The sequence below is a fragment of the Hemibagrus wyckioides genome, linkage group LG11, assembly GCF_019097595.1.
Source record: "Hemibagrus wyckioides isolate EC202008001 linkage group LG11, SWU_Hwy_1.0, whole genome shotgun sequence".
Taxonomy (NCBI): Eukaryota; Metazoa; Chordata; class Actinopteri; order Siluriformes; family Bagridae; genus Hemibagrus; species Hemibagrus wyckioides.
Window position 1 is genome coordinate 25,481,933 of NC_080720.1, and position 25,394 is coordinate 25,507,326.

The 25,394-nt window shown below is 39.2% G+C and overlaps 1 protein-coding gene across 9 annotated transcripts in view; it reads left to right on the forward strand.

Annotated features, from left to right (window-relative positions):
- Window positions 1–1,013: 1,013 nt before the first annotated feature.
- Window positions 1,014–25,394, forward strand: part of LOC131361584 (protein unc-80 homolog) — a 53,864-nt gene continuing 29,483 nt past the window's right edge. For 4 of the 9 annotated variants that reach the window (XM_058402860.1, XM_058402865.1, XM_058402861.1 and 1 more), the window contains exons 1-28: window positions 1,014–1,324; window positions 1,664–1,712; window positions 3,465–3,621; window positions 4,255–4,547; window positions 4,734–4,857; window positions 5,812–5,876; window positions 6,190–6,320; window positions 7,215–7,482; window positions 8,101–8,235; window positions 8,325–8,541; window positions 9,285–9,416; window positions 10,880–11,148; window positions 11,590–11,943; window positions 12,119–12,250; window positions 13,428–13,575; window positions 15,707–15,757; window positions 16,202–16,350; window positions 16,546–16,709; window positions 16,988–17,196; window positions 18,403–18,447; window positions 18,894–19,000; window positions 19,965–20,112; window positions 20,568–20,740; window positions 21,568–21,780; window positions 22,435–22,570; window positions 22,694–22,827; window positions 23,891–24,071; window positions 24,148–24,360. In XM_058402860.1, the coding sequence (XP_058258843.1) occupies window positions 1,233–1,324; window positions 1,664–1,712; window positions 3,465–3,621; window positions 4,255–4,547; window positions 4,734–4,857; window positions 5,812–5,876; window positions 6,190–6,320; window positions 7,215–7,482; window positions 8,101–8,235; window positions 8,325–8,541; window positions 9,285–9,416; window positions 10,880–11,148; window positions 11,590–11,943; window positions 12,119–12,250; window positions 13,428–13,575; window positions 15,707–15,757; window positions 16,202–16,350; window positions 16,546–16,709; window positions 16,988–17,196; window positions 18,403–18,447; window positions 18,894–19,000; window positions 19,965–20,112; window positions 20,568–20,740; window positions 21,568–21,780; window positions 22,435–22,570; window positions 22,694–22,827; window positions 23,891–24,071; window positions 24,148–24,360 (4,489 nt within the window). In that variant the 5' untranslated portion in view covers window positions 1,014–1,232. The remainder of the gene's footprint in view (window positions 1,325–1,663; window positions 1,713–3,464; window positions 3,622–4,254; window positions 4,548–4,733; window positions 4,858–5,811; window positions 5,877–6,189; window positions 6,321–7,214; window positions 7,483–8,100; window positions 8,236–8,324; window positions 8,542–9,284; window positions 9,417–10,879; window positions 11,149–11,589; window positions 11,944–12,118; window positions 12,251–13,427; window positions 13,576–15,706; window positions 15,758–16,201; window positions 16,351–16,545; window positions 16,710–16,987; window positions 17,197–18,402; window positions 18,448–18,893; window positions 19,001–19,964; window positions 20,113–20,567; window positions 20,741–21,567; window positions 21,781–22,434; window positions 22,571–22,693; window positions 22,828–23,890; window positions 24,072–24,147; window positions 24,361–25,394) is intronic. The other 5 variants (XM_058402864.1, XM_058402869.1, XM_058402862.1 and 2 more) reach the window with 4 other exon arrangements.

The following is a 25,394-nucleotide window of genomic DNA, read 5'->3' on the forward strand; positions in this document are numbered from 1 at the left end:
TTTTTTTTCTTCTTTATTTACTTTTAAAAAGTTTTGATATTGTTTAATTAATATTAAATATTTAATTTGATATTTATTATACAGTTTATACACAACTAATAACCTAGTTGCGTATAAATTGTATACACTGATCAGGCATAACATTATGACCACCTGCCTAATATTGTGTTGGTTCCAAAACAGTCCTGACTCGTCGAGACATGGACTCCACTAGATCCCTGAAGGTGTGCTGTGGTATCTGGCACCAAGATGTTAGCAGCAGATCCTTTAAGTCTTGTAATTTTGTCAACTTACAGGACATAAAGGATAATTACAGGACTTAAAGGATGCTTACAGGACTTAAAGCATACTTTTAATAGATACTGACCACTGCAGACCGGGAACACCCCACAAGAGCTGCAGTTTTGGAGATGCTCTGATCCAGTCGTCTAGCCATCACAATTTGGCCCTTGTCAGACTCACTCAAATCCTTACGCTTGCACATTTTTCCTGCTTCTAACACATCAACTTTGAGGACAAAATGTTCACTTGCTGCCTGATATATCCCACCCACTAACAGGTGCTATGATGAGGAGATCATCAGTGTTCTTCACTTCACCTCTCAGTGCTCATAATGTTAGGCCTGATCTGTGTATATTCAAATACATTCTATTTAACTCCCTTACATTTCTCCTTACTACTATATTTTTCTAAATGTTTAATACATTTTTATGTCTATCTTTTTTTTCTTTTTTCATTTTTGTATTGTTCATTGAGGCACTTTCATTATATTACGTCACACGTATTATTTATGTGACGAATAAAGAACCTTGAACCTAAACTATAATACACAAGGTGAACCTCTGAGAATAACAACCCTGTGAAAATAAAAGGGATTTTTTTTCTGAGAGTGTATTTAGGGCCCCGACATTTTCTTGTAATCCATTTCATATTTTGACATCATACATCAGATGTGGTCCCTGCTTACCGTCAGGTTTCTTTATCCCGGATGTTGGCTGCTGGTTTCCGTTCATTTCCTGTACTGCGTCTTTAAACGATCCACTGGTTTCTGACTGGATATTACTGGCTGGATTTCTGGGTATCGCTCTGCTCTGAAAAAGCCGACGGTGTTCGGAAAGCCATTAGAAACCTTCACCTCTGGTCATTTCCCGTTAGATTACAGAATGTCATCTTGATGCTGTTATACAGGACGCATCTGATCTGACCGTCTGCGTCCGTCAGTCTCGGGGAAGATGGTGAAGAGGAAGAGCTTGGATGACAGTGACCAGGAGAGTTGTGGTGGAATACCGTTTCCCATCCAGACCTTCCTGTGGAGACAAACCAGGTTGGTGATTTGAGCCGTGACAAAGAATTTTTGGACAAAGTATAATTATAAGCATTTATCTGTGATGCGAGATTTCTCATCTTCCTCTCTGTCCTATCATTCTGCTAGCTCTCAGTATTAATTACCATTAATTGCATGCCATCATTTCACAGTGTATAAGAAAAAAAAAAGCGTTTGTATTTAACTATGTATTATTGTAGGGCATTTAAATGTCGAATGCTCATTGGCTTCAGGTTATAGTGTTGCGTATAATAATAACAGCAGCGTATTAAAATGAAGCAGATGTTTGATTCTGATGTCTGACAAGGCCTGTTTCTTGTTCATGTGCATTATTTTTAGCGCGTTTTTGCGACCAAAGTTAGGGAAGCAGTATGAAGCATCCTGCGTGGTGAGTATGATGCTTCCCCTCACCCATCCTCCTCCTCCTCCTCCTCCTCCTCACTCATTACACCTGAGGCTGTCACGTGACCGCTCACATTGCCTTCTTATTCGAGCAAGCTGGTGTTTGATACTGTGCTTTATTCTAAACACCTATAAAATAAACTGAATTTTATTACCAATGTCAGTGAATGCAAAGGGCTCTTTATATCATGTGCATGATGTCTGTAGAAATGGATCATAAAGCCTGCTGACCACATCATATACAGTGGATATACTGTAAGACATCTGCACATCCCTGATAAAGTGCAATGTTTTTGTGATGTAACATAACATGGTTGCATAAATATTCATACCACAAAGTTAAGTTGTTTTTATTTGTCACATATTCATTACGGCACAGTGAAATTCTTTCTTTGAATATGACATCCTTGGAGGTTGGGGTCAGAGTGCAGGGTCAGCCATGATACAGCACCCCTAGAGCAGGGTGGGTTGGGGGCCTTGCTCAAGGGCCCAATGGTGGCAGATTGGCAGGGCTGGGGATTGAACCCTGATCTTCCAGTCAATGACCCAAGGCCTTAACCACTTGAGCTATCACTGCCCCAATAGCTAATACTTTGTTAAAGCACCTTTTGCTTGTAATACATCACCAAGGGGTTTATGTTTAGATGTTTGTTTGATTGGGCAATTAGTTTTCACACATCCTTGACAAATGCTCCAGATCTATCAAATTCCAAGGGTATCTCCTGTGCACAGTTCTCTTCAGGTCATTCTACAGGTTTGCAATAGGATTTAGATATTCCAAAAATTCTAAAATTTAGATATTTCATAATGCTTCATGTAAAGCTGTTCCACCCCTGCTGACTTGGCCTTGTGCTTTGGGTCATTATCATGCCAGGATGTGAAAATTTTCTTTTTTTTCTCAGTTTTTTTAAATTGTCATTTGCAGTAATCCACGATTCCTTCTGTCACACTGTATTGTCAACATGTCTAACAAACGTGGTAGGAGCACTATATGAGAGACAGAGTAAACAACATGCAATGTTTTATTCAAGTCTAGGCCAGAATGTATACTCTGTAGTAAGGGGCTGGCTAACCATAGCATAAAACCTAGCAAAATGAAGAGACATCAGCAAACACACATAATACACTTCATTTGTAACAAATACATTGTCATTTTTAAGGAATAATAAGTAAATTCTATAAAATCAATCTACAGATATTAGAGTTGTTGATCTTTCAGCTGCTCCCTACATGTGTGAGGGGTCACTACAGCAGACCAACTGGTCCACACAACACCTTGGCACAGGTTTTATGCCAGATGCCCTTCCTGACACAACCCTCCCATTTTTATCTGGGCTTGGGACTGGCACTGCATCCAGTGGCTAGAGATAGAACCCAGGCCTTCCGCATGGTAGGCGAAAAACCTACCACTGAGCCACCAGCACCCTAAGCTACAGATATTAGAGTAAAATTTATAAAAACCTGTGCTGTGATAAATTCACATTTGAGCCGGTTGCCATGTTTTTGAGTTGAAGGGAATGAAAAAGAACAATGATTTTAACCCCATCGTCGTCCAACTAAAAAACCACACTTCACAGGATGCCCAAGTTAAAATGTTACTGCTGTAGAATCAAAGACATGACGTGGGTCACTGGGTGATTCATTGCTAAGTATTAACACAACATAACGTTTATGTAGGACATTTGATACCAGCTGCTTGATATCCTCATGAGATGTGAAATGTGTCTTCTTCCTGTAGTCTTTTGAGCGAGTGCTGGTGGAGAATAAGCTCCATGGGCTTTCTCCAGCGCTCACTGAGGCCATCCAGAGCATTATGCGTTGGGAGCTTGTGCAGGCCGCACTGCCTCATGTCCTCCACTGCACCGCCATCCTCCTCTCCAACCGCAACAAGCTAGGTAAGAACAAAAATGTCTACAACTGCTATTCTAACACACGCACAGGTTGATACTGGTGTGTTTACCAAACGTTTATGATCAACTATTTCTTTTTCATTTTACATGCTGTATACATTTCTCTGATGTACTCACACTGTTAGTCCATCACATTTTTATTATTAATGCCATATATCAAACTCTCGTGCATGTTTTCTTGAATTCCACTTGATTAGTTGCTGAAGTTGGTCTTTATATTGTATTGTTTTGTGTGCCTGATATCAGTAAGGAGAAATTTAAGGTCACGTTCTTTTATACATCTCAGCACAGTTTCATATCTCGTTTCAGTATTCATGGCCTCAAAACAATTTTTTTATGCTCTGTTCTAATGAATATCTAGAAACTCTTTTAGGTGAAGCTCCTAAGATATAGCATGCATAACATTTAAAAATGCTTCAAGATACAGTACTTCATTGCTGGTATAAAAATGTGTATGGTGACCATTCAAGCATTTATTATTTTAAAAGGACTACATAATGCTTTATTTTGGCCTTTTTTGTTTTGTTTGTTTGTTTGTTTGTTTGTTTGTTTTATTTCTTAAGGTTTTGCAAGCCATTGCTTAAAGCTGCATTTTAACTTTTACTGTGTCTCGACCAGGGCACCAGGATAAACTTGGTGTAGCTGAAACCAAGCTACTCCACACTCTTCACTGGATGCTGCTGGAGGCAGCTCAGGAGTGCCACCAGGACCAGGGACATGGATGGTCAGGGGGTGGCAGCAGTGGCAGCAGCAGTGCCTTCTTCCAGCCTTTGAGTAACCAAAGCCATCTAGATCGCAATGACAGTACTCCAGAAGAGAATGAGTATGCTCGAGCCAAACTTTACCACAAGAACATGGCCACTGTGGAGCTGTTTGTTTTTCTCTTTGCTCCTCTTGTCAACCGCATTAAGGTCTGTTCTGTTCCTTTGCATATTTTCTTTCATTTATTATATTTACCTACAGTATGTCTTAATTCAGTATAATGTTTATGTCTGGGGTGCCCAACTCCAGTTTTTGTCAGTCCAGTACAGTTTGGTGAGTTGAATGAGGCAGGCTAATATACAACACATTTAAACCTAACACTTTGTATTGGACAGGAGTCTGACCTTACATTTCGATTGGCTAGTGGTCTTGTCATCTGGCAGCCCATGTGGGAGCATCGTCAGCCTGATGTGCCTGCCTTCTGTGCTCTCATCAAGCCCATGCGCAACATTGTTACTGGTGAGATTTGGGTATAAATAATTTGTTACCCCAAAAATAATACCCAATCAAACCCTTCCTTTCACACCAGAATAAGAAATTATGTTTTTCACAGGGCCACTTTATATTAACATTATTCCAATTAATTAAAATTAGAGAAATAAAACATTTGGATTTATACTGCAGTCCCCTCCATTAATATTGGAATGGAAAGGCCATTTCCTGTTTTGGCTGTACAATGAAGACATTTGCGTTTTAGACCAAAAATGAATATAAGACAATAGATAGCTTTAATTTACTTATATCTACATATACAGCTCTGGAAAAAATGAGACCACTGCAAAATAATGAGTTTCTTATGTTTTTTCCTTCCAGGTTCATGTATTGGTAAGATGAACAGTTTTGTTTCATTTTTTTGTGAACTGCTGACAATATTTCTCCTACATTCAGGATATAACTATTGTTATTTAGAGTGTATATTTAAAGGAAATGACAACACATCAAAATAACCCAAGATCATGCAGTATCTGCAGAGCTTTAATAACTCAAATAAAACAAAGTGCAAATCATTTGCAAACAAATTGTGTTAATACTTTGGCTAAATAACATTAAGAAATCAGTATTTGGAGGAATAACCCCGATTTGCATGTGTTTTGGCTCCATGCTCTCCACCAGTTTCTCACATTGCTGTTGGGGAACTTTATACCACTCTTTTTGCAAAAAAGCAAACAGTTCAGCTTTGCTTGATGGTTTGTGACCATCCATCTTCCTCTTGATGACATTCCAGAGATTTTCAATAGGGTTCAGATCTGGAGACTGGGCAGTGGTCTCTTATTTTTTTGCAGAGCTGTAGATGTGATACTTCAAAACATAGCACTTTTTTTCACTTTTTTGTTTGACCCCTCCCATTTTGTAGTGTGCGATTCATAATTGAAAACATTTTTTATCCTAACAATTTATATATTTTCTCCACAGCAAAGAGGAACTCTGTGGTAAATAACCAGTGCAGTCTCTGTGCTCCCAGCAACCCTTGCCCCACAGTAAGTACTTAAATCCAGAAAATATCCAGAATTACACATTCAGATTTACATGTGAGCAAAATAGGAACCAGATACTTTTGTAACTTACTAGTAACTTCATCACTTACCTCAAATAGAAACAAGCACATCATCTTTAAACCAAACAGGAAGTAAACATAGTTAGAAATTACTGAGTGATTGATCTGATGATTGTGTTTGTTGAGCATCTGCATAGCCCTTTAAGCTTCACAATCCCCAGAGAGCTTTTTTCCCCCTGCGGTAATGTGATTTCTCATCGCCTGGGTCATGTGATCTGATTTCCTCTCCTCTCCAGGTGGTGTGTGAATCTGCTGTGTGTGACTCCTCCTCCCCTACAGTGAAGGGCCAGAGCTGTCGCCGTGGCAACTCGGTGGAGAGAGGAGGCACCTCACAGCAGCCATGTGATCGAGGCCTCACTCAAAAGAAGTGAGCAATCTTATATACATAAACACACACACACAAAACACACGGATATCTAAACAGATAAATATATGTACAGCTGAGACCAAGTATTTTGCACAAATCCAGGCTAAAAACATTCAAACCCAATGTTTTACTCCTTCATGTTATTATCTATTTCCTGTGCTAAGTCATTTATGATGTCTACTATGTTTCCATAACAGCAAATTTTACAATACTAGCTAAGAGACTAAGAGATTTATTTCAGCTTTTATTAAATATATGAGATTTTCAGTCAAAAATTTATATACACTTTGTTAGTTTTTTGTTGATTTGATTTATAGTGCTCTTTCCCTATAACAGGGTAGCAAAGTGCCTCTCATAGCATAAAACATCTTTTTCTTTTTTAAAACAACTTTTATGTCACTTATCACTGTACTGCTAGTTCATCATTTTCTCAATGACTGCAAACTACCCAGTTCCTATGGATGCAAACAATCTCAAATCATCACCCGTCTGCCACCATACTTGACATTTAATATGATGTGTTTAGACTTACCAGGCCAAAGAGTATTGTTCCAGAAATTATGTTTGTTTTTCTGATGCAATATTGTAAACTGAAATCATGCTATCATATTCTTTTTGGAAAGAAGGGGCATTTATCTAGTCACCCTTCACACTGTGGTCACACAATGTAACTTGTGGGTGAGCTCAGACTGAGTTTGTCAGGATGCCCACTCTTGGAAAGATTTGCAACTGTGCATTAGTAAGACCTGGCTGCTAATTACTCTCTTAATGATTGTAGAAGTAGGAAGGACGAAGTTGTTTTTTCCCATCTGTGTTCGAAAGGTTTCCTTTTTGGGAAAAATGACTACATATTGAAATCTGAGGACCACACAATTTAAAAATATCTCTTGGTAGGTTGTCAGCTCCTGGAGCTGTGCCTGTGTGCCAGCGGGCACGCTATGCCACCTACTTTGATGTGGCCGTACTACGTTGCTTGCTCCAGCCTCACTGGACAGAGGAGGGTGTGCACTGGGCTCTTCTCTTCTACCTGCAGCGGCTCAGACAGATTCTGCAAGAGAAGCCTGAACGGCCACCGGAGCCGCCCACAGCACCCCTACCTCGACCACGGAGCAGCTCCATGGTGGCTGCAACTCCATCTCTGGTCAACACACATAAAACACAGGTAGATTACACCGCAAACCAGTTACAAATGAACTGGGTGATGGATTTGTATGACAACTTTACAAGTCAATGTCACAGTGCATCATATGCTTTGAATATACATGCATCCGTATTCCAGGAAATGTTAAATTATTTTCAAGTAATATCACTGAATTAATTATATTGTTAAAGAATATTATTACGACAAATCCACTTTAAATAGATTGCAATTTTCTAAGAGAATTACAGGTTCCAATCTGTTTTCTGAATCTCAACTTAAGTTGGCTGATTAAACAAGGATTTCTGTGTAAATGAACAACAAATTAGAATAATTGTGTTTTGGAAAGGCCAACTCAGATCTGAAGCTGAAGCTGACTATTCATGAAATCACAGCATATCTGATGAAATTAAACAGGTTTGAAGGTGGGAATGATCAGAAATTCCCTCTTTCTGTTGTCCAAATGTGGTGATCTAGACAGTAAAAAGTGCTGGGTTTTTTGGTTGAAGCAGAATGCTTGTCTGTTAATATGACTTAAACGAAAATCATACAATTGGTAAATGTAGAGATTTTGTTTTTCGGGACTCTGATATTCCATGATTGTTAAATTGTGTACAAATGTTATACTTTTTTTGTACTAAGGACATGACCCTAAAGTGTAATGAGGAGGGGAGGTCCCTGAGCTCTGAGACCTTCTCCAAGATATCCATTACCAACCTCAGACGACAAGCCATCCCAGACCTCTCTACAGACATGAGCATGAATATTTTCAAAAAGGTTTGTTTGTTCCAGGACCTTAAAATACCTTAATAAGTTGAGAAAGCAAATGTTGAAGAACCCATGTTATGTTTTTTGTTTATTTTTAGTTTAAGAACCGCAGGGAGGATAGGGAAAGAAAGGGCTCTATTCCTTTCCACCATACGGGGAAGAAAAGACAGCGGCGTATGGGGATGCCTTTCCTCATGCACGAGGACCACTTGGATGTGTCACCTACACGAAGCACCTTTTCATTTGGAAGCTTCTCTGGATTGGGCGATGACCGGCGGCCCCTGGAGCGAGGTGGCTGGCCCTCCAGTATCATGGGTAACACAACAAAATACTGTGTTGTGCTGTGTTTGGGAATATCAAAACATATAAAAAAAAATTTCTTTGACTTAGACAATGGGAAATTCATAGAATATTAATAAAGTTGTTGCTTAAAAACTAGAAAGCATATGGCAATAATTTAAGCATAACAATTTGGTGTAAGTAATACTGAAGTAATACTTGAGTAATATTAAAAACTAAATGAAGTTCCCTGGTGGTCCAGTGGCAGGATCCTGCACTCTCTCCACCGAGACCTGCATTCAATCCCCAGGCAGGGAACCAACCCAACCACTAAAGGGTTAATTCTGAGTACCGGTTCTAAGCCAGGATAAAATGGGTGTAAAATGGATGTCAGGAAGGGCATCTGGTGGAAAACCTGTGCCAAAATCAAATATGAGGTTCAGATGATTTGCTGTGCCAACTCAATGCAGGTGAAGGACAGCAACAACTAAGAGCTAGCTAAAGTCTAGCTGTATACGTTCTCTTGTTTGAACAGTGTTTCTAGTTTGGTGCCAAATGTTCTTATGCCTTTTTGTAAGAGCATGAGCATGATGACAGCACATAAGTTGTCCATTGCTTCAAGAGAAGTGTGGCTTAGAAGTCTCCTATTACTTTAGCTTTACAGAAATAAGATTGAAACACATTGTCATTCTGTGATATTTTTACTCCTAATTATAATAATGATGTTATAATATTATCTGTTGGACTATGTTAAATGTACATGTTGATTTGTCTGGCAGGGAAGTTGACTCGTCGTGGTAGCACAGACACAGCAGGGGATGTGGACAGTCTCGGAGTAAAACACTCTCATTCCCACCACAACCTGCCTGACCACTCCAACAGCCACAGTGATAACACCATCAAAGAGGGCGGTAAGCGTCCATCATCCCGTCTTGTAAAATTGATTTAGCTATTTTTCAGTGTTTGCTGCAGTGTCAGACAGCAGAGATGGAGACAGCTGCAGGTTAAGATCCTTTATTTGAACACAGTCAAATCAATCTAAAGCATTAGAGCAGAATCAGGAAACAGGCAGAAGTCAGGGGATATGCAAAGAGAGTTAATTGGGCAAAAGACATAAAAAGAAAAGTTTGGTATCAATTTGGTAGACACTGGGTGTATACTTCACCATGAACAAAGAAACACAGGCTTAAATACAAAGGCTAATGTGAAAGCAAGTGACACACTAGGAAGACAACTGACAGTAAGACATGGGTGGAGACAATCATTTCAGCTGCAGCATGCATATGTAACATAAAGGATATACTGAATTACATATTGCTGTTAATTTATATCACTGTGCTTTAAAATGCCCAAGTGTAATTGGTCAGAAAGCGTTGATTAATTAACTAGAACCCAACTTAGCCAGGGATTTATATGGTGGGCAGTTTGCTTATAACTGATTATGAATGTGTATTTACTGATATGGCCAAGCTTAGAGTGAAAACCATTTTTTGGGAAGGAATCTGCTTAATGCTTTGTTACAATCAGAGGTACTGCTGATAAAGAGCTTTGAATATTTTCTATAACATGACAAGCTGCTTTTGTGTTATTAACTTCACTAGCGAGGAAAATAAGAGAATCCGGTCAGGGATCAACTATTCTGTCAGGAACTGCTGGACAGTTACCTGCCAGGCCTGGAGAGGGGGCTGGCAGGTGACTCTATGGAGCCTGCTTTATTGTGTGTATCTTGTGCCACGCCTATCCTATTGTTCTCGTTCCCGCCGTATCACCTGTTCTCCATTAGCCCTAATGTTGTGCCCTATAAATAGGGATCCTTTTGTACCTGTCTTTGTTGGTTATTGTTTCATGTTTTCTTGATTAGTGTCATGTCTGGTGTTCACATTTGTTTCCCCCAGTCTTGTGTTTATGTTAATAAAGCAGCGCTAAATTGAGTCCTGAATATGGCTCTATCTCCACAGCATGCCGGCGCACGCAGCACCATGGAGGTCCGGGTTTGAGCCCCACACAGGGTGGGGGCGTCTGGACGTTACATATTCATAGCAGCTGTAATAACTGGAACTAAGTTGTTTTATGGATAATCTACCACTTTATTATTAAGTTATAACTAAGTTATAGTTAAGTTATAACTATAAACAGATAAAAAAGCATGATCTTATTTAATAAAAAATAATTAATTAGTAAAAGAAAATCATGATCAGTGACAAATTACTGTGGCATTAACAAGAATAATATACTCAATGAGATGTTTTGGTATTTGAAAAATAATCAACTTAGGGGTGGTAAAACCATCAAAATACTGATTATTTCCTTATAACCACATGCCCCATAATCAGACTTATACTTTGTCTGCCTTTCTCCTTCTCTCATCTTCCAGTCCGTTCCCAGATCTCTACTATTACTATGGCCACCTTTAACACAACAGTGGCCTCCTTTAATGTGGGCTACACTGATTTCTTCACTGAGCACATTAAGAAGCTCTGCAACCCAAACCCCATCCCTGAGATGCCCTGTGAGCCACTGGCTTGCTCCAACCTGCCACGCAGCCTCACTGACTCCTGTATCAACTACTCCTGTCTGGAAGAAAGAGACAGCATTGAGGGAACCAACAACTTTATCCTGAAGAATGGCATGCTGGATCTCTCTGTAAGAGATTTTTTCAGAAAGTTGTTTGCTTTATCATCTAGTTTATTGAGTACAATGAAATCAAATGCCCTAGGTCAATAGTACATTCATTGTTTAGCAGTGATTAGAAGATAAGATCAAAAATCTGAAAAGAAAGATCTTTCAGAAATCTCATTTTAGGCATTTTAATGGTTTAGAGCTGGCTGCTAATTACTCTCTTAATAATCATGGATGTAGGAAGGACTTGCTTATTTGTTCGAATCCTGGTTTCTCAATGTTGGTTTACTTTTGAGAAAAATGACTACATATTGAATTATGTTGTTGTCACATAAGGTTATATGTGTGTATACTATGTTAGTGAAATATAAACACAAACATAAAACTGACGATCTTTCTTATGTTTAGAACCTAGGCTTCCTTTTTTTTAATCTTTCTTTCTAATCTCGAATTCTAATTTTCCAGGCTGTTCTCAGGGCTGTGTATGCTGTCCTTACTCATGACATTAGCTCACGGATCTGCGACGTGGCCCTCAACATTATTGAATGTCTGTTGCAGCTGGGTGTTGTGCCCAGCATGTCTAAGAAGGGTGCTAAACCAGAAGACAAGGTGAAGGAGGCAGATCTTTCTAAGGAAGGAGCCAGTCAAAGTGTAGGCGGTGCTCATGGAGGTGTGGCTGGCAGCACAGGGGCTGTTCCCAGTGGGGGGAGTGGAGATGGTGATGGAGGAGGTGATGGAGGAGGAGGAGGAGGAGGTGGAGGAGGAGGAGAGAGTGGAAGTGGAAGTAAAAATGATATTAAAAACAACAAAAGCAATAAGGTATGTGACTGAAATAGATTTTTGTAGGACAAACCAGAGAAAGTTTGGTTTTGAAAATGCCCATGTATATATGCATAGGATTCCTGTACTGCTAGAAAATATTCATTAACTAGTATTGTATATTCTGATGGTATATTACATGTACCGTCATACTGCTTCCATGTTATATTCCCAGGAAGAGGACTCCGCCCTTAGCACCCACAGATTAGCTCTGACTATGCTTATTAAAATTGTGAAGTCTCTTGGCTGTGCCTACGGCTGTGGGGAAGGCCATCGTGGGCTTTCTGGAGACCGTCTGCGCATGCAGGTAAGCGTTGTTGTATGGAGCTTTTCTAAATTTCAGTCTGCTCTAGTGCTTCAGGGTTCTGTACTCTAAACCTTGGCAAACATTTCAGGCAAATTTGATCTAGTTTGAATTAGAAAAGATTGCTGGATCAAATGCTGTCATTCAGCCAAATTGTATTTTAAGTACAAACATCTAGTTTTACACAACAAATTACATTATAGGAAGCAAAAGTTGAAATCTCTTTGGCAAGTAATGCTGTTAACATATAGTAAACCACAGAAATGAATCTCATGAAGAACAAACGATGACAAGGCCAAAGCTATGGTCAGGAGACTAACAGTATTGGGCTGAGATGGATGATATTCCTCTCTCCCCTGTCAATCACAGTGACATTCATCAATCTTGGCCACCTCTGAGCATGTGTATGTAGAAGAGGATGATTAATGCTTTCCTCAGAGTGTGTTTATTGTGCACTGCAATCATTGGTGTATTATAAGTGGCAATTTGTAAAGGTCTGTCTTGTGGAAGCACACACTATTATACACATTCTTTGTACAAAATCCTCTACTTTAACTCTTTTGCACAGCTCACTTTACATTTTTTACTGGAGACATCTGTGTACCACCACTCAGTAACTCTATCATTTCATATGCTGCGATTTCTTATATATATTTATAAAAACTAAAATATATATATTTTGTCTATGTACATTTTGTCTATGTAAATATATATATTTTGTCTATGTATTTTTTCCCTACACTTTTCAATTACCACTCTACTTTGCACAGCTATTTTCACTTTATCTTAGTTTGTTAGCTTCTTTTGATTTTTTTTTTTATCTTATTTTTGTTTCATTTTATTTCATTGTATTGTATTCTGTTTTTTTTTTTAATGGATTTATTCAGTTTTTGCTGCATTTCGTATCATGTATGATTGTGTATGTGACCAATGAAATTAGACATTGAATATCTAAATGCAATGAAAATATTATTAGGTTCAACATTTTAGGGAAGCAGTGTTTTTTGTCTTTTTCCTTTTCCCCCTAACAGTATCAGGATACACATATGTAATTTTGTCTGAAGTAAAAATTTTGGCATTGTGTTTTTGTTGTAACATTTCTAAGGCAAATAGCACCTTAACATCATTTGTACTAGTAGGTTGGATTGTGTGTTCATGCTGTTTGACTTTCACTGTGTAGGCTCAGAACTGCCTGACCAGTCTGTACAAGCTAGATAAAGTGCAGTTCCGGCAGACCATGAAAGAGTACGTCAACAAGGATTCTCTCAACAACATAGTGGACTTTCTGCATGCTCTTCTTGGCTTCTGTATGGAGCCTATCACTGACAGTAAGAGGAAATATCTACAGACAATGTACACCCCCTCCAAGCACATAATCAGCTATAAGTTTTTAACTCGGTAACATAAAAAAGGCTGATACTTTCAAATTAAAATGGACTCAAAAATGATATTGGAATAAATGTATGAATGATGTATTGAGGTAAATTATTAGTGTTGCCATTGAAAGCAGTTATAATTCACCATTCTCTATACATTTGAATATTTCTGTGCCCAAATAAAGGCACCACCATAATGCCATAAATGATCAGATATTATCATGACACATGAAACCTGTCTCTACTGTACAGCATTTCTGTATGTGTCTCAAAGCTTTCTGTGTTTGCTAGTGTCTTTCAGTCTGTCTATACAGCATACAATGTTTTATAGTCTGACATGATCCTTAAACGTTTAAAACTTAACAGTTTAAAAACAGTTAGTCTAGATATTTCACATCAGGGACGTAGAACACGTATAGTGCTTTGCATAAAGTATTCACCGCCCTTAAACTTTGCCACATGTGGACATGTTTTCCATGTGTCCACATGAGATGGACTTAATTGTATGTCTCTATAATGGCATGTTATTTCCATTAAGTCCACTGACTTCTCTACAAGTGTATTCCACCCTCCCATGATAAGCTAATGCTAACCATAACCCTTTTCACAAATATAGTGCCTTGCAAAACTTTTCAACCCCCTTAAAAGTCATTCAATTCATCAGGAATTTTAAATGACACTTACACAGATTGTTCCAGTCAGTATTATTTTTGCAAAGCAATAAGCTCTTAATGCTCAAAGTCAATTTTTTTTTATTTGCCAGCAGATCTTTAAAAAAAAAAAAAAAAAAAAAAGGTTTTGCCCCATTCCTCCTAGCCGATTTGCTCCACATTCTTCAGGTTTGGTTGATGACCACAAATATGGAGCACAATTTTCAGACAGTGCTACAGATCCTCAGTTGGCTTGAGATCAAGGCTTTGAGATCTGGTCAATGTAGAACATTCACATTTTTGTTTTTGCTCTGGACTTGTGCTTAGGATCACTGTCCTAATGAAAGGTGAAGTTTCTCCTAAGCTTTAGTTTTTTTGGCAGTTTGAAGCAGGTTGTCTTGGACCAATACATCCGTTCTTAAATTTTAACAAGACCTCTAATCCCTGGTGAGGAAAAGCATCCCCACAACATGAGGCTACTACCACCATGTTTCATTGTTAGGATGGTGTTTGTTGAGAAATGGACAGATTTCAACCACATACTTTGGCCAAAAAAGCTCAATTTCTGTTTTTATTAAACAATCTTATCCCACATTTTTTGCAAGGCATTATATAGTGATACACAGTTTTAGTTGAATCTTGCATTTAATTCAGGGTGTAGGAAAATCATCTGTGATACTGTGAAAATCTCAATACATCTTCTCTTCCTGGTTGACTTTTTCTATTGAATAAAATTTGTAATGATATTTTCTTACACCCTGTACCTGTTGCAACGCCTATACTCCGACTTTAAGCCAAATTAATCAAAAACTGTATTCCATTCTCTAAAATAGAAGTGAATAATCATATTGTTTTTTAATTGTTCTGAAAAGACTGATCATGTCTGTTTGTTGTTTTCCATTCATTTTTCTCCACACTCCCATCTCTCCTCTGTCTCTCGCCCCCCTTAAAACTGTGTTTTAGGGACTGGTAGGGGCTCTAAGGGCAGTTTAGGCTGTAGTGTGGATAGTTTTGTCCTACTCTACCCTCAGATGTACCCTCTTGCCATAAAACACCAGTGTGTGTAAATAATTCTTCCTCCATTACTCAGTCACTCATCCTTTCAGTAGACTTGCCAATCTTTAATATTAAGAAATGTTAGCTGGTGCATGGTTGGTGATTTTTCCCAATTCTCAGTAAATGATGTGAACTAAATTCTAATTTACTTGCAGTACTTTTAACAGTTGGCAAGTTAGTGAACATATGAGTGGAATGATAATGAAACCCTGAAGGTCCCTTGGAGTGTGAGGTTTGTGTGTGTGTGTGTGAATTGTGTGAATTGTGTGTGTGTGCGTGCGTGTGTGTGTTTGGAATGGGTGTTTTAGTGTTTTCCTGAAAACTACATGTCTGTGCTGGCCTGACACCAATGTTGCCCCACATCTCTTCTCTTGCAGAATACGGCAGTGCAGGTGAGAGGTCCAGGAGGGCGAATAAGCGAAACTTCGGTAGATACACAATATCTAAATTTACTGCCCAAAAATAGGCATTACTCCCATTCCTGCACCCCTCCCTGTGTCTCAGGTGACATTTTCGCCTCCAGATTAGGATGAGTACATCAGAGTAGCCACTAAAAATGATGTGAGCTTTATTAAATACTGCTTTTTCAAAACCAGCAGAAAGAAAAAGTTAATGCTGTGATATGGAAGCATAACCTTGATTGTTAGGTCCAAGAGTTATCAGGCCACAGACATTTGCATGTATGCAATCCTTTAGACCCTTTGCCTTGCATTTGTGCTTTATAATTTTTGCCTTTTCTACATCTTGTATGTGCTGATGGCTTCTTGCTTGCTCTGTTGTTCTCTCACTCATGCCTGAGCCTCAGTTCAGTTGCTCCATCTTGTCCTTCAGCCTCATGTACAGCATCTAAAATCACTTCTGTATGTTTTCAGACAAGGCTGGCTTTGGAAACAATTTTGCTACAGGAGGGGATAAATCTCTTGCCCAGAGCATGGAGGCTGTGGTTGTGGGCTGCATGTTCAAATCCCTCATAACCAGATGTGCATCGACTACACATGAGCTGCACAGTCCAGAAAACCTGGTGAGCACCAGCATTTAGAAATTTATGACTATTTGCTTGTCATGTATTCGTAAGTACCATTTGGTGTTTCATTATGTTTCAGTATAAATGCTTTGCATCCCATCACTAAGTAGGAGTCTTTTCTCTTTTTTCTTTCCCTTTCTATCTCTGTCTCCATCCATGTCTCTCTCATATGTACACCTTTCACATGTTAAGGGTCTGTACTGTGACATTCGACAGCTGGTTCAGTTTATCAAAGAATCACATGGCAACGTATTTCGCCGTGTGGCTTTAAGTGCCCTGTTGGACAGTGCAGAAAAACTCAATGCCACAAAGAAATTCGAGGACAAAGAGGACACCAAGCCCAATGCACAAAAAAGGTTACTACATTACAGCTTAGACACATAGTTCATATGTTCATAGTTCATAGTTTTTATGAATTTCTATAAAATGTGATTTTTCAAGTGAATTCTTACACAAAATATTATTTCTAGGTATTTTAATAAATAGTTGTAGCACTCAGTAATGGTTAATAATTAAGTTGAGATCAAAAGTTTATATACATCTAGGCTAAATATCTCGGTTTTTCACAAAGCCACCCATTTCATACAATTTACCATACAATTTTTGAATTTGTTACAATATGCATGTGTATCAGTGATGAGCAAATCCCTGGAGCTCTATTAGGAAGGAAGGACTTCTGGAGGAAGATGTTCAAATCACAGAGTGCTGCCAGTGACACCAGCAGCCAATCAGAACAGGACACATCAGAGTGCACTACCGCCCACTCGGGCACCACCACGGACCGCCGCTCACGCTCTCGCTCCCGACGCATCTCACTGCGCAAGAAGCTTAAACTTCCCATAGGTGTGTGTGTGTGTGTGGATGTGACATCCAGTTACCCTCATTTATGTGCTGGAAATTCTAAATCACTGACTGCCTGTGACTCAGAGATATTTGTTGTGTGTAATGTACAATGTTAGTTCATTGTACATTTTCTGGGCTTTTATATACAGTTGGGTCTTGTTATTATGTTGGCTTGAAAGAGCCAACATTCTGTTCTTCTTCTTCTTCTTCTTCTTCTTCTTCTGCTTCTTCCTCTTCTTCTTCCTCTTCTTCTTCCTCTTCTTCCTCTTCTTCTTCTTCTTCTTCTTCTAGGGATCATATAGCAACCTCCTAGAAATACCATTGTGACCACCTGGAACTCCATCTAACAACACCCTAGCAACCAGCTAGACCATGATAGCAAACAATTAGCACCCTAGGAACTAGCTGGACCATGATATCAAACACATGGCACCCTAGCAACCAGCTGGACCATGATAGCAAACAATTAGCACCCGAGGAACTAGCTGGACCATGATATCAAACAATTGGCACCCTAGCAACCAGCTGGACCATGATAGCAAACAATTGACACCCTAGGAACTAGCTGGACCACGATAGCAAACAATTGGCACCCTAGCAACCAGCTGGACCGTGATAGTAACCAATTGGCACCCTAGCAACCAGCTAGTTAACCAGCTAGTTAAAGTTTCCTCAGCAACTGCCTAGCTACCACCATACAACCAGCATATTAAGTCCATCTGGAAACACCATAGCAACTACCTGAAACCACAAAACAGCCACCTAGCAACACCCTAGCAACCAGCCAAGTTTATTTAGCAAAATCAGAAATAACAAATTACCATAATATCATTCAACCCTTTTAGTGTGTTTAGCAGGCTCTGTCAAGCCAACATCAAATTTCATTCATGAACCTCCTAGTTTCTTGTTATCAGTTATTCCGGTTCATCACTGCTGTGTGTGATATAATGGGGACATGCCATGTTTCATTACATAATCATTAAGCCATGTGCACATGTGTGAGTCTCATATACCAGTGCTTTATCTGGCAATCCAAGCTTGTAAGATCTTTCAACTTGAATTTGAACTTATTCTAAATTTCATTAAAAATTAAGTATGAATTATATGCACATGGCTTATGCGCCACTGGTGTACTGAAATTTACTGAAATTTCAGAGGTTTAAATCCATTCTCATTTCTGTTTTTTGTGTCCTTTTTTGTCGCCAGCATGCCGTAGGACTGTACGCCTTCCATTCACTCTCTCCGTCCTACGTATGTGTGTATGTGTGTGTATATTTTGTGATCATTACAGTTCTCTTAATAAAGAATATATAGGATCTTTTCAATGTACTTTCAATGTTTGTAAGCCCTGTGTATGCAGTAAGCTGAATGTGTGTGACTCATGCTTTATAGGTTTTGTCCATCCATCTGTGTGTGTGTGTGTGTGTTATTCTTCCCTCATATCAACTCAGTTCATTTCCATTTCCGTTTTGCTCTTTTGCTTATTACTCAGGTATGAAAGTGCTTTCTTCACCTGAACCAGTTATCATCTAACCCACACACTGCCCACACTGCCTCTTAATAGGTAGTGAGTTATCAAACATATAGAAGACACATGAAGATGACATGTTAACAAAAACTGTGTTTAATATGCCAGGAGGTCTATATTAGTTGGGACAGCCATGTTTTCTGTTGTTCACTTGTGACCATGCGTGCAGGCAACTGGCTAAAGCGTTCCTCTCTGTCTGGCCTGGCTGATGGCGTGGAGGACCTCTTGGACATCAGCTCAGTGGACAGACTTTCCTTCATCAGGCAGAGCTCCAAGGTGAGACATTGTGATGAGCTTAATAGTTATAAGCATTGTAGATATTTTTATATTTTTCTAAGCAAACCTTACTTGCACAGAACACAGTGTCTCTTTACTGAATATTGTGACTTTAATAATGAAAAATATTTTCTCGTGATTGAGAGCTGTTTAAAACGTTTTAAAAAGAACGAAGAACGTTTTAAAGAATTATTGTTTGTTTGCATTTAATCATTCTTTAAGGGTGTTAGTAACTGTGTCACATTTGTTATTGACCAGTTCATCCCAAGAATTAGCGGATGGGTGAAACAAGGACTAACTGCTTCTGTTCTAGACTTTTGCCCCAAGAATTTAATCATGACTTGCACCAGTGGATACCCCATGCACACACCTCAACTTTACCAGTCATGCATTTCCCAGTGCCTTGCATTAAATCAGGCTTTAATGGGCGGTGGTCTGGTTACATTCTGAAACTACCAACGCCTGATGTGTACTTCTTTGTATACTCACCGACACACAAGAGAGAGGATGGGGGGGGCATTTTTGTTGCATTTTAGTATTTTGGGTTTTTTTACTTTTACTAGTATTTTGTAATGAAGATGCTACAACAGGTCCCACAAATTGTGAAACAAAATCTTCCCCTTTTCTCTCAAAAAACCTTTAACAAAAATTGCTAATATTTTTTGTACTTTTGGAATATTAGTAAATTATTCAGGCACAAAGATAGAAGACTAGTTGACATTTGGGGATCTGTTTGAAAAGTATGTAGTTAAATGAGTTAATGGATCACAAGTGGTATGCACTGAAGGGTAAAATTAATTTTATTTCTATTTTGTATTTTATTTTTGCACTTATCCTCTTTCTGTTTGGTATTTATCAAATTCTTTGTATAGCAGTTTCTGATTATAATTTTTCTATATATTGAATTCCTGTTTATATAGACATAAAATGTAAGGCCATAAGGCTGACCACATTGTCTTGCCAGGTGAAATTCACCAGCGCCGTCAAGCTGTCAGAAGGAAGTGCCACAGAGTTCGGCCGGGAGGAGGAGGAGAACTTCTTCAAGAGGCTCGGTAAATGGCGGTCCGGTCGGCGGAACCCATCCAAGCTTCACCACACAGAGGAGAAAGATGGTAGAACCCTGGGGGTTTTCCCCCCTCGCCCATCTATACTGCACATCCACCACTGCCTCTGTGTTTGTGCCAGTCCGTGTCCTTGTCCTGTGCTTCTGGTGCACTGTTCTCTACCATCTTCCATGCCAGCTCTGTGTGCGTGTTTGTATTTGTTTGTGTATCTCGGTGGGAAGCTGTCTGGTGAGACAAGGACAGTGATTTTGTCTTATTTGTCCTGGCTGTCCATGGCCTAAAATTGACTACCAGAACTACCAGCTCTCCACAAGAGGTGCCCAAATGTGAAGTATTGGATGTGTAGATAATCATGTTTAATTTAATCTTTCTTCCTTAATTCTACTAAATGGTAATAATAGCCTCAAATGTAGAAAATAACTAAATATTATCTATCATATATCAGAGTAACTTTGCAAACATACATATCATCTTTGTACCTTTTTTGTGGTTTTCACTAACAGGATGCCATGGATTCCCAGAGCGCTTGGCTTCGAACCAGGAGGCAATGAAGAATAAGAACATAGTAAATCTGGGTGCCATCAGACAGGGCATGAAGAGGTTCCAGTTCCTTCTGAACTGCTGTGAGCCAGGAACCATCCCAGATGCCTCTATCCTGGCAGCTGCACTGGACCTGGTTTGTTCCTCATATTCTACATAACTCATGTTCTAGATAACTTACACTGTCTTTCTGTACACTCTTGTATTAATTATAAAATCCACATATTGACCTCAGTCAATAGACATTGCACTCAGTTTGCACTGCTGCAAAAGTTCTGCACCAAGCTTGTGGCATCCTGGACACAGAGGCTGACCGAGGCTTTTTACTGCAGCTCCCCCTGTCAGTGCCTTGGTGATCACTCCATCCAGCTATTTTAGCTGCATTCATTCAATATTGGGACTGTCCAGATACTGCTATACTGCACTATACCTCTAATCAGTACCATTTGTTTACACATATGAACAGTACCCTTATATATTGCGCTAGCTCTTTGTTTGCACTGTAGCTGATATAGCAATCTTTCAGTATATGTCACTGTGATACAGTGTACTACTGCACCTGTTCTTTTTATGCCCATTTTCTGGTTTTGCTTTTGTTTTTAGTTTGTATTCTGCATTCATTTCATGTATGGACGCATTATGCTGCTACCTAACTAACTATTTTCATTTTTTATGCTTTGTGTCTTTTTTTTACCCTGTATTGCTTGAAATCTTATAATAATAATAATAATAATAATAATAATAATAATAATAATAATAATAATAATAAAATGAATGAAAAAATAATAATGAAATGTGTTTTTTGTGTGGCATTGTCATTTGATCAGAAGCATCTGTGCTCTCAAACACAGCACAGTTATCTTCCTGAATTATTAAATCACTGTTTAATTCAATTTGTCATGCACCAGGGCCAGTCTGTTTCAATTTATGTTGTTCATTTGTTTGTTTGTTTTTTCTAATCAGGAAGCTCCAGTGGTGGCGAGAGCCTCCTTGTTCCTGGAGTGCGCTCGTTTTGTTCATCGCTGTAACCGTGGCAACTGGCCAGAATGGATGAAGGGTCATCACGTCAACATCACCAAGCGAGGGCTTTCTCGAGGACGCTCACCTGTAGCTGGGAACAAGAGAAACAATAAGCTGCAGTGGAACGCAGCTAAGTATTTCTACCAGTGGGGCGATGTGAGTCCATGTCCAAACTGTAACTCATGTTGAAATATCTAAAATAAAAGAAGGAAATAATGTGCAGGGTTTTTATAATCTTTTTTATGTTGCAGTTTACATATTGATATTAATTAACCTTAAAATAAAACTACTAAATATAAATTAATAGTACTTGATGGACACACACACAATACAATGCATTACCTTTTGCACAATTTGCAGAATCTAAATTAAAACTGATGAAGTGTTTGAATGAAAGTATACTTTTGACGTTTGAAGTTTAGCGCTTCAAACGCTTTGACACTAGGGATCTACTGATCAAATCTGATATCGTATTAGTAACCAAGCCTAATTTTATGCCAGGTTATACAAAATATCAGAGGCTTAATATAGCATTAGAGAATTTGTATCTTGTATTTATTAGTAAAACATACATCAGGTCAGTGAATGACAGTGACATGTCACACATCAAAAACACACGACAATATATTAGATTGGAAAAACTAATCTGGTGTTTTTGGTCAGTATTGACCCTGATACTAATATTCAGTATTAGGCCCAGTTTGATTTTCTTTGCCCAAAGCAAAATTATTTAGACACCAACCTACAATATGCATCATACTTGTTAAGATTTAATTGTTGCCTTAAACTCTGTTATGTTTTCTCCAAAAGGCGATTGGCACTCGTCTGAGCGAGTTGTGTCACTCAGATAGCGAGAGTCCAGCTAACATCCTGGGCTTTATTTATGATGAGGAGAGCAAAAGGAGGGCGAGGAAAGAGGATGAAGAGGAAGACTTCCTGGATGACAGTAAAATAATATGATTAAAGCTCTAACATCATTCCAAAGAGAGTTCATGTTACTGATCTTGTATGGTATTTCTGTTCCATTCTGTTTAATAGAGATGGATTTTTGCATTTCGATTTTTCACAGGTACTGTAAACCCCACCAAGTGCAGCTGTCCCTTTGCGCTTAAGATGGCTGCTTGTCAGCTGCTTTTAGAGATCACTACCTTCCTGAGAGAGACCTTTCCCTGCCTTCCACGCCCACGCACAGAGCCCCTAGTGGTCAGAATGTGCACTTGTTCCTTAGTTATGACTGACCAGATTTACTGTAACTATAGTGGTCAATGATATTTTTATCCACACTAAAAGACGGTTAGATTTAAAAAATCTTTCATGAAGTACACTCTACTGGCAAATGTTTGTGGACACCAGACTATCACACCCATATGTGTTGCTACAAAGTTGAAAGCACACAATTGGGAAGAATATGCACAGGTGTCTTTGTATCCTGTAGCATTTCTCTTCATTGGAAGTAAGGGGCCCAAACATGATCCAGCATGACAATGCCCCTCTGCACAAAGCAAGGTCTATTAAGAAATGGTTTGCCAAGGTTGCCAAGCCCTCACCTCAGTCACACTGAATACCTTTCTCCTGAATGCTCCTCACCCAGCATGACATCACTGGGCCAATTCTGCCAAGACTGACCTGAAGAGTGGAGGTTATTACAATAACAAAAGAAGGGAATAAATTATATGGGTGTGATTGGTCAGGTGTCCATATACGTCCACTTTTTTAGGAACACCTGTCCATTTATGCAGTTGTCTAATCAGCCAATTATGTGGCAACAGCGCAATGCAAAAAAATCCTGCAGATACAGGTCAAGAGTTTTAGTTAATGATTACATCAAACTTTAAATGAAGTAAAGTGTAAAGCTCAGACCGGTCTGGTCATTCTTCTCTAATTTCTCTGACCACTAATATGCTTCAGCTTACTGAAAGTTTTTTGTTTTTTTGCACCATTCTCAAGACTGTTGTGTGTGAAAATCCCAGCAGATCAGCACTTCCTGAAATGCTCAAAGCAGCCTATTTGATAACAACAACCATGCAATAGGTATATTAGATCACACTTTTCCTCTCATTCTGATGTTTCATTACCTGAAGCTCCTGACCTGTAGCTACATGATTCTATGCATTGTGGAGTTGCCACATGATAGAATGATTAGATAACTGTATGAATTTGCAGTGTATAGCTGTCCCTAATAAAGTTGATAATGTGGTGTGAACATTTAGCCAAACAATATATCAACATAAATTCACAAATGTGCCCAACTATCCCAATATTCTAGGATTTAGAGAGTTGCCGGCTGCGTCTGGACCCAGAGCTTGGCCGCCATCGCTATGAGAGGAAGATCAGCTTTGCTGGAATCTTAGACGATGAGGATGGCCATGATTCCCTGAACAGCAGTAGTCACACTCTGAAGTCTGACACAACATGTGATGAAAAGAAATCATCTCAAGAACCCCTGGGTATGATTATTTTTTGCTGATGAATCAGTTATGATTGTTCATAGACATACATCTGATTCTTAACTGAACTCTTCAGCTCCCGCCAGGAAGATCCGCATTGGAGGCTCTCGGTTGCTGCAGATTAAAGGGGCAAGGAGTTTCAAGGTGAAGAAAGGTGGTTCTCTGTCCTCCATCCGCAGAGCTGGCAGTCTAAAGAGCACCAAGATGTCTCGGCAGGACTCGGAGTCCGAGAACGACGCAGAGTCTGATCGTCTGCTGTCTCAGAGCAGAGACACGGTCACTGATATTGGTGAGAACAGTTCCTTAATATGTCTGTCTACATGCTGAGTAGTTTTGCTTGAATGAATGATTGTACACTGTACATGAAGCTTTAAAATTTTATGGCTATAAATGTATAATATATTAAAAAATATATAAAAATAAAACTATAATGTCAGTGTGCCCATGCTGACCCCTGTGCACCACCGAAAGTGCAAACAATGGGCATCAGAAATGGAACACGGAGCAATGGAAGAAGGTGGCCTGGTCTGATGAATCACATTTTCTTTTACATCACATGGACATGACACGTACCACCTACCTAACCATTGTTGCAGACCATGTACACCCTTTTATGGAAACGGTATTCCCTAAAGGCTGTGGCCTCTTTCAGCAGGATAATGTGCCGTGCCACAAAACAGAAATGGTTCAGGAATGGTTTGATGAGCACAACAACGAGTTTGAGGTGTTGACTTGGCCTCCAAATTCCCCAGATCTTAGTCTAATCAAGTATCTGTGGGATGTGCTGGACAAACAAGTCCATGAAGGCCCCACCTCGCAACAAGGATCTGCTGCTAACATCTTGGTACCAGATACCACAGCACACTTTCATAGATCTAGTGGAGTCCATGCCTCAATGGGTCAGGGCTGTCATGGCAGCAAAAGGGGGACCACCACAATATTAGTCATATAGTCATAATGTTATGGCTGATCAGTGTTTATCATAAATGCATGTGCACCATGGTGACTTTGTTTCTTATGCAAAGGCTGAGGAACAAAAAGAAAAATGTCTTCTTTTCCCTCTGGCCATATTGTTTGGGCTCGTTTCGGTTGGGGGTTTTGAAACCTGTAAACCTGGCAGCCATGTTTAATGATATTAGCTTTGTGCACTGTTGTGTAACAGGAAACACAATTGATATTTCAAACATCTGAACAAAGGCACACTTGCAAACTGCTCAGAATGAGCTGCTAGACTGTATGCTGGATGACTGCAAGTTGCCAAGTCTCAACTGATCTATTACTGGGATTCATTGCAGTCTAGTTAATGGCAACACCTCAACTTGA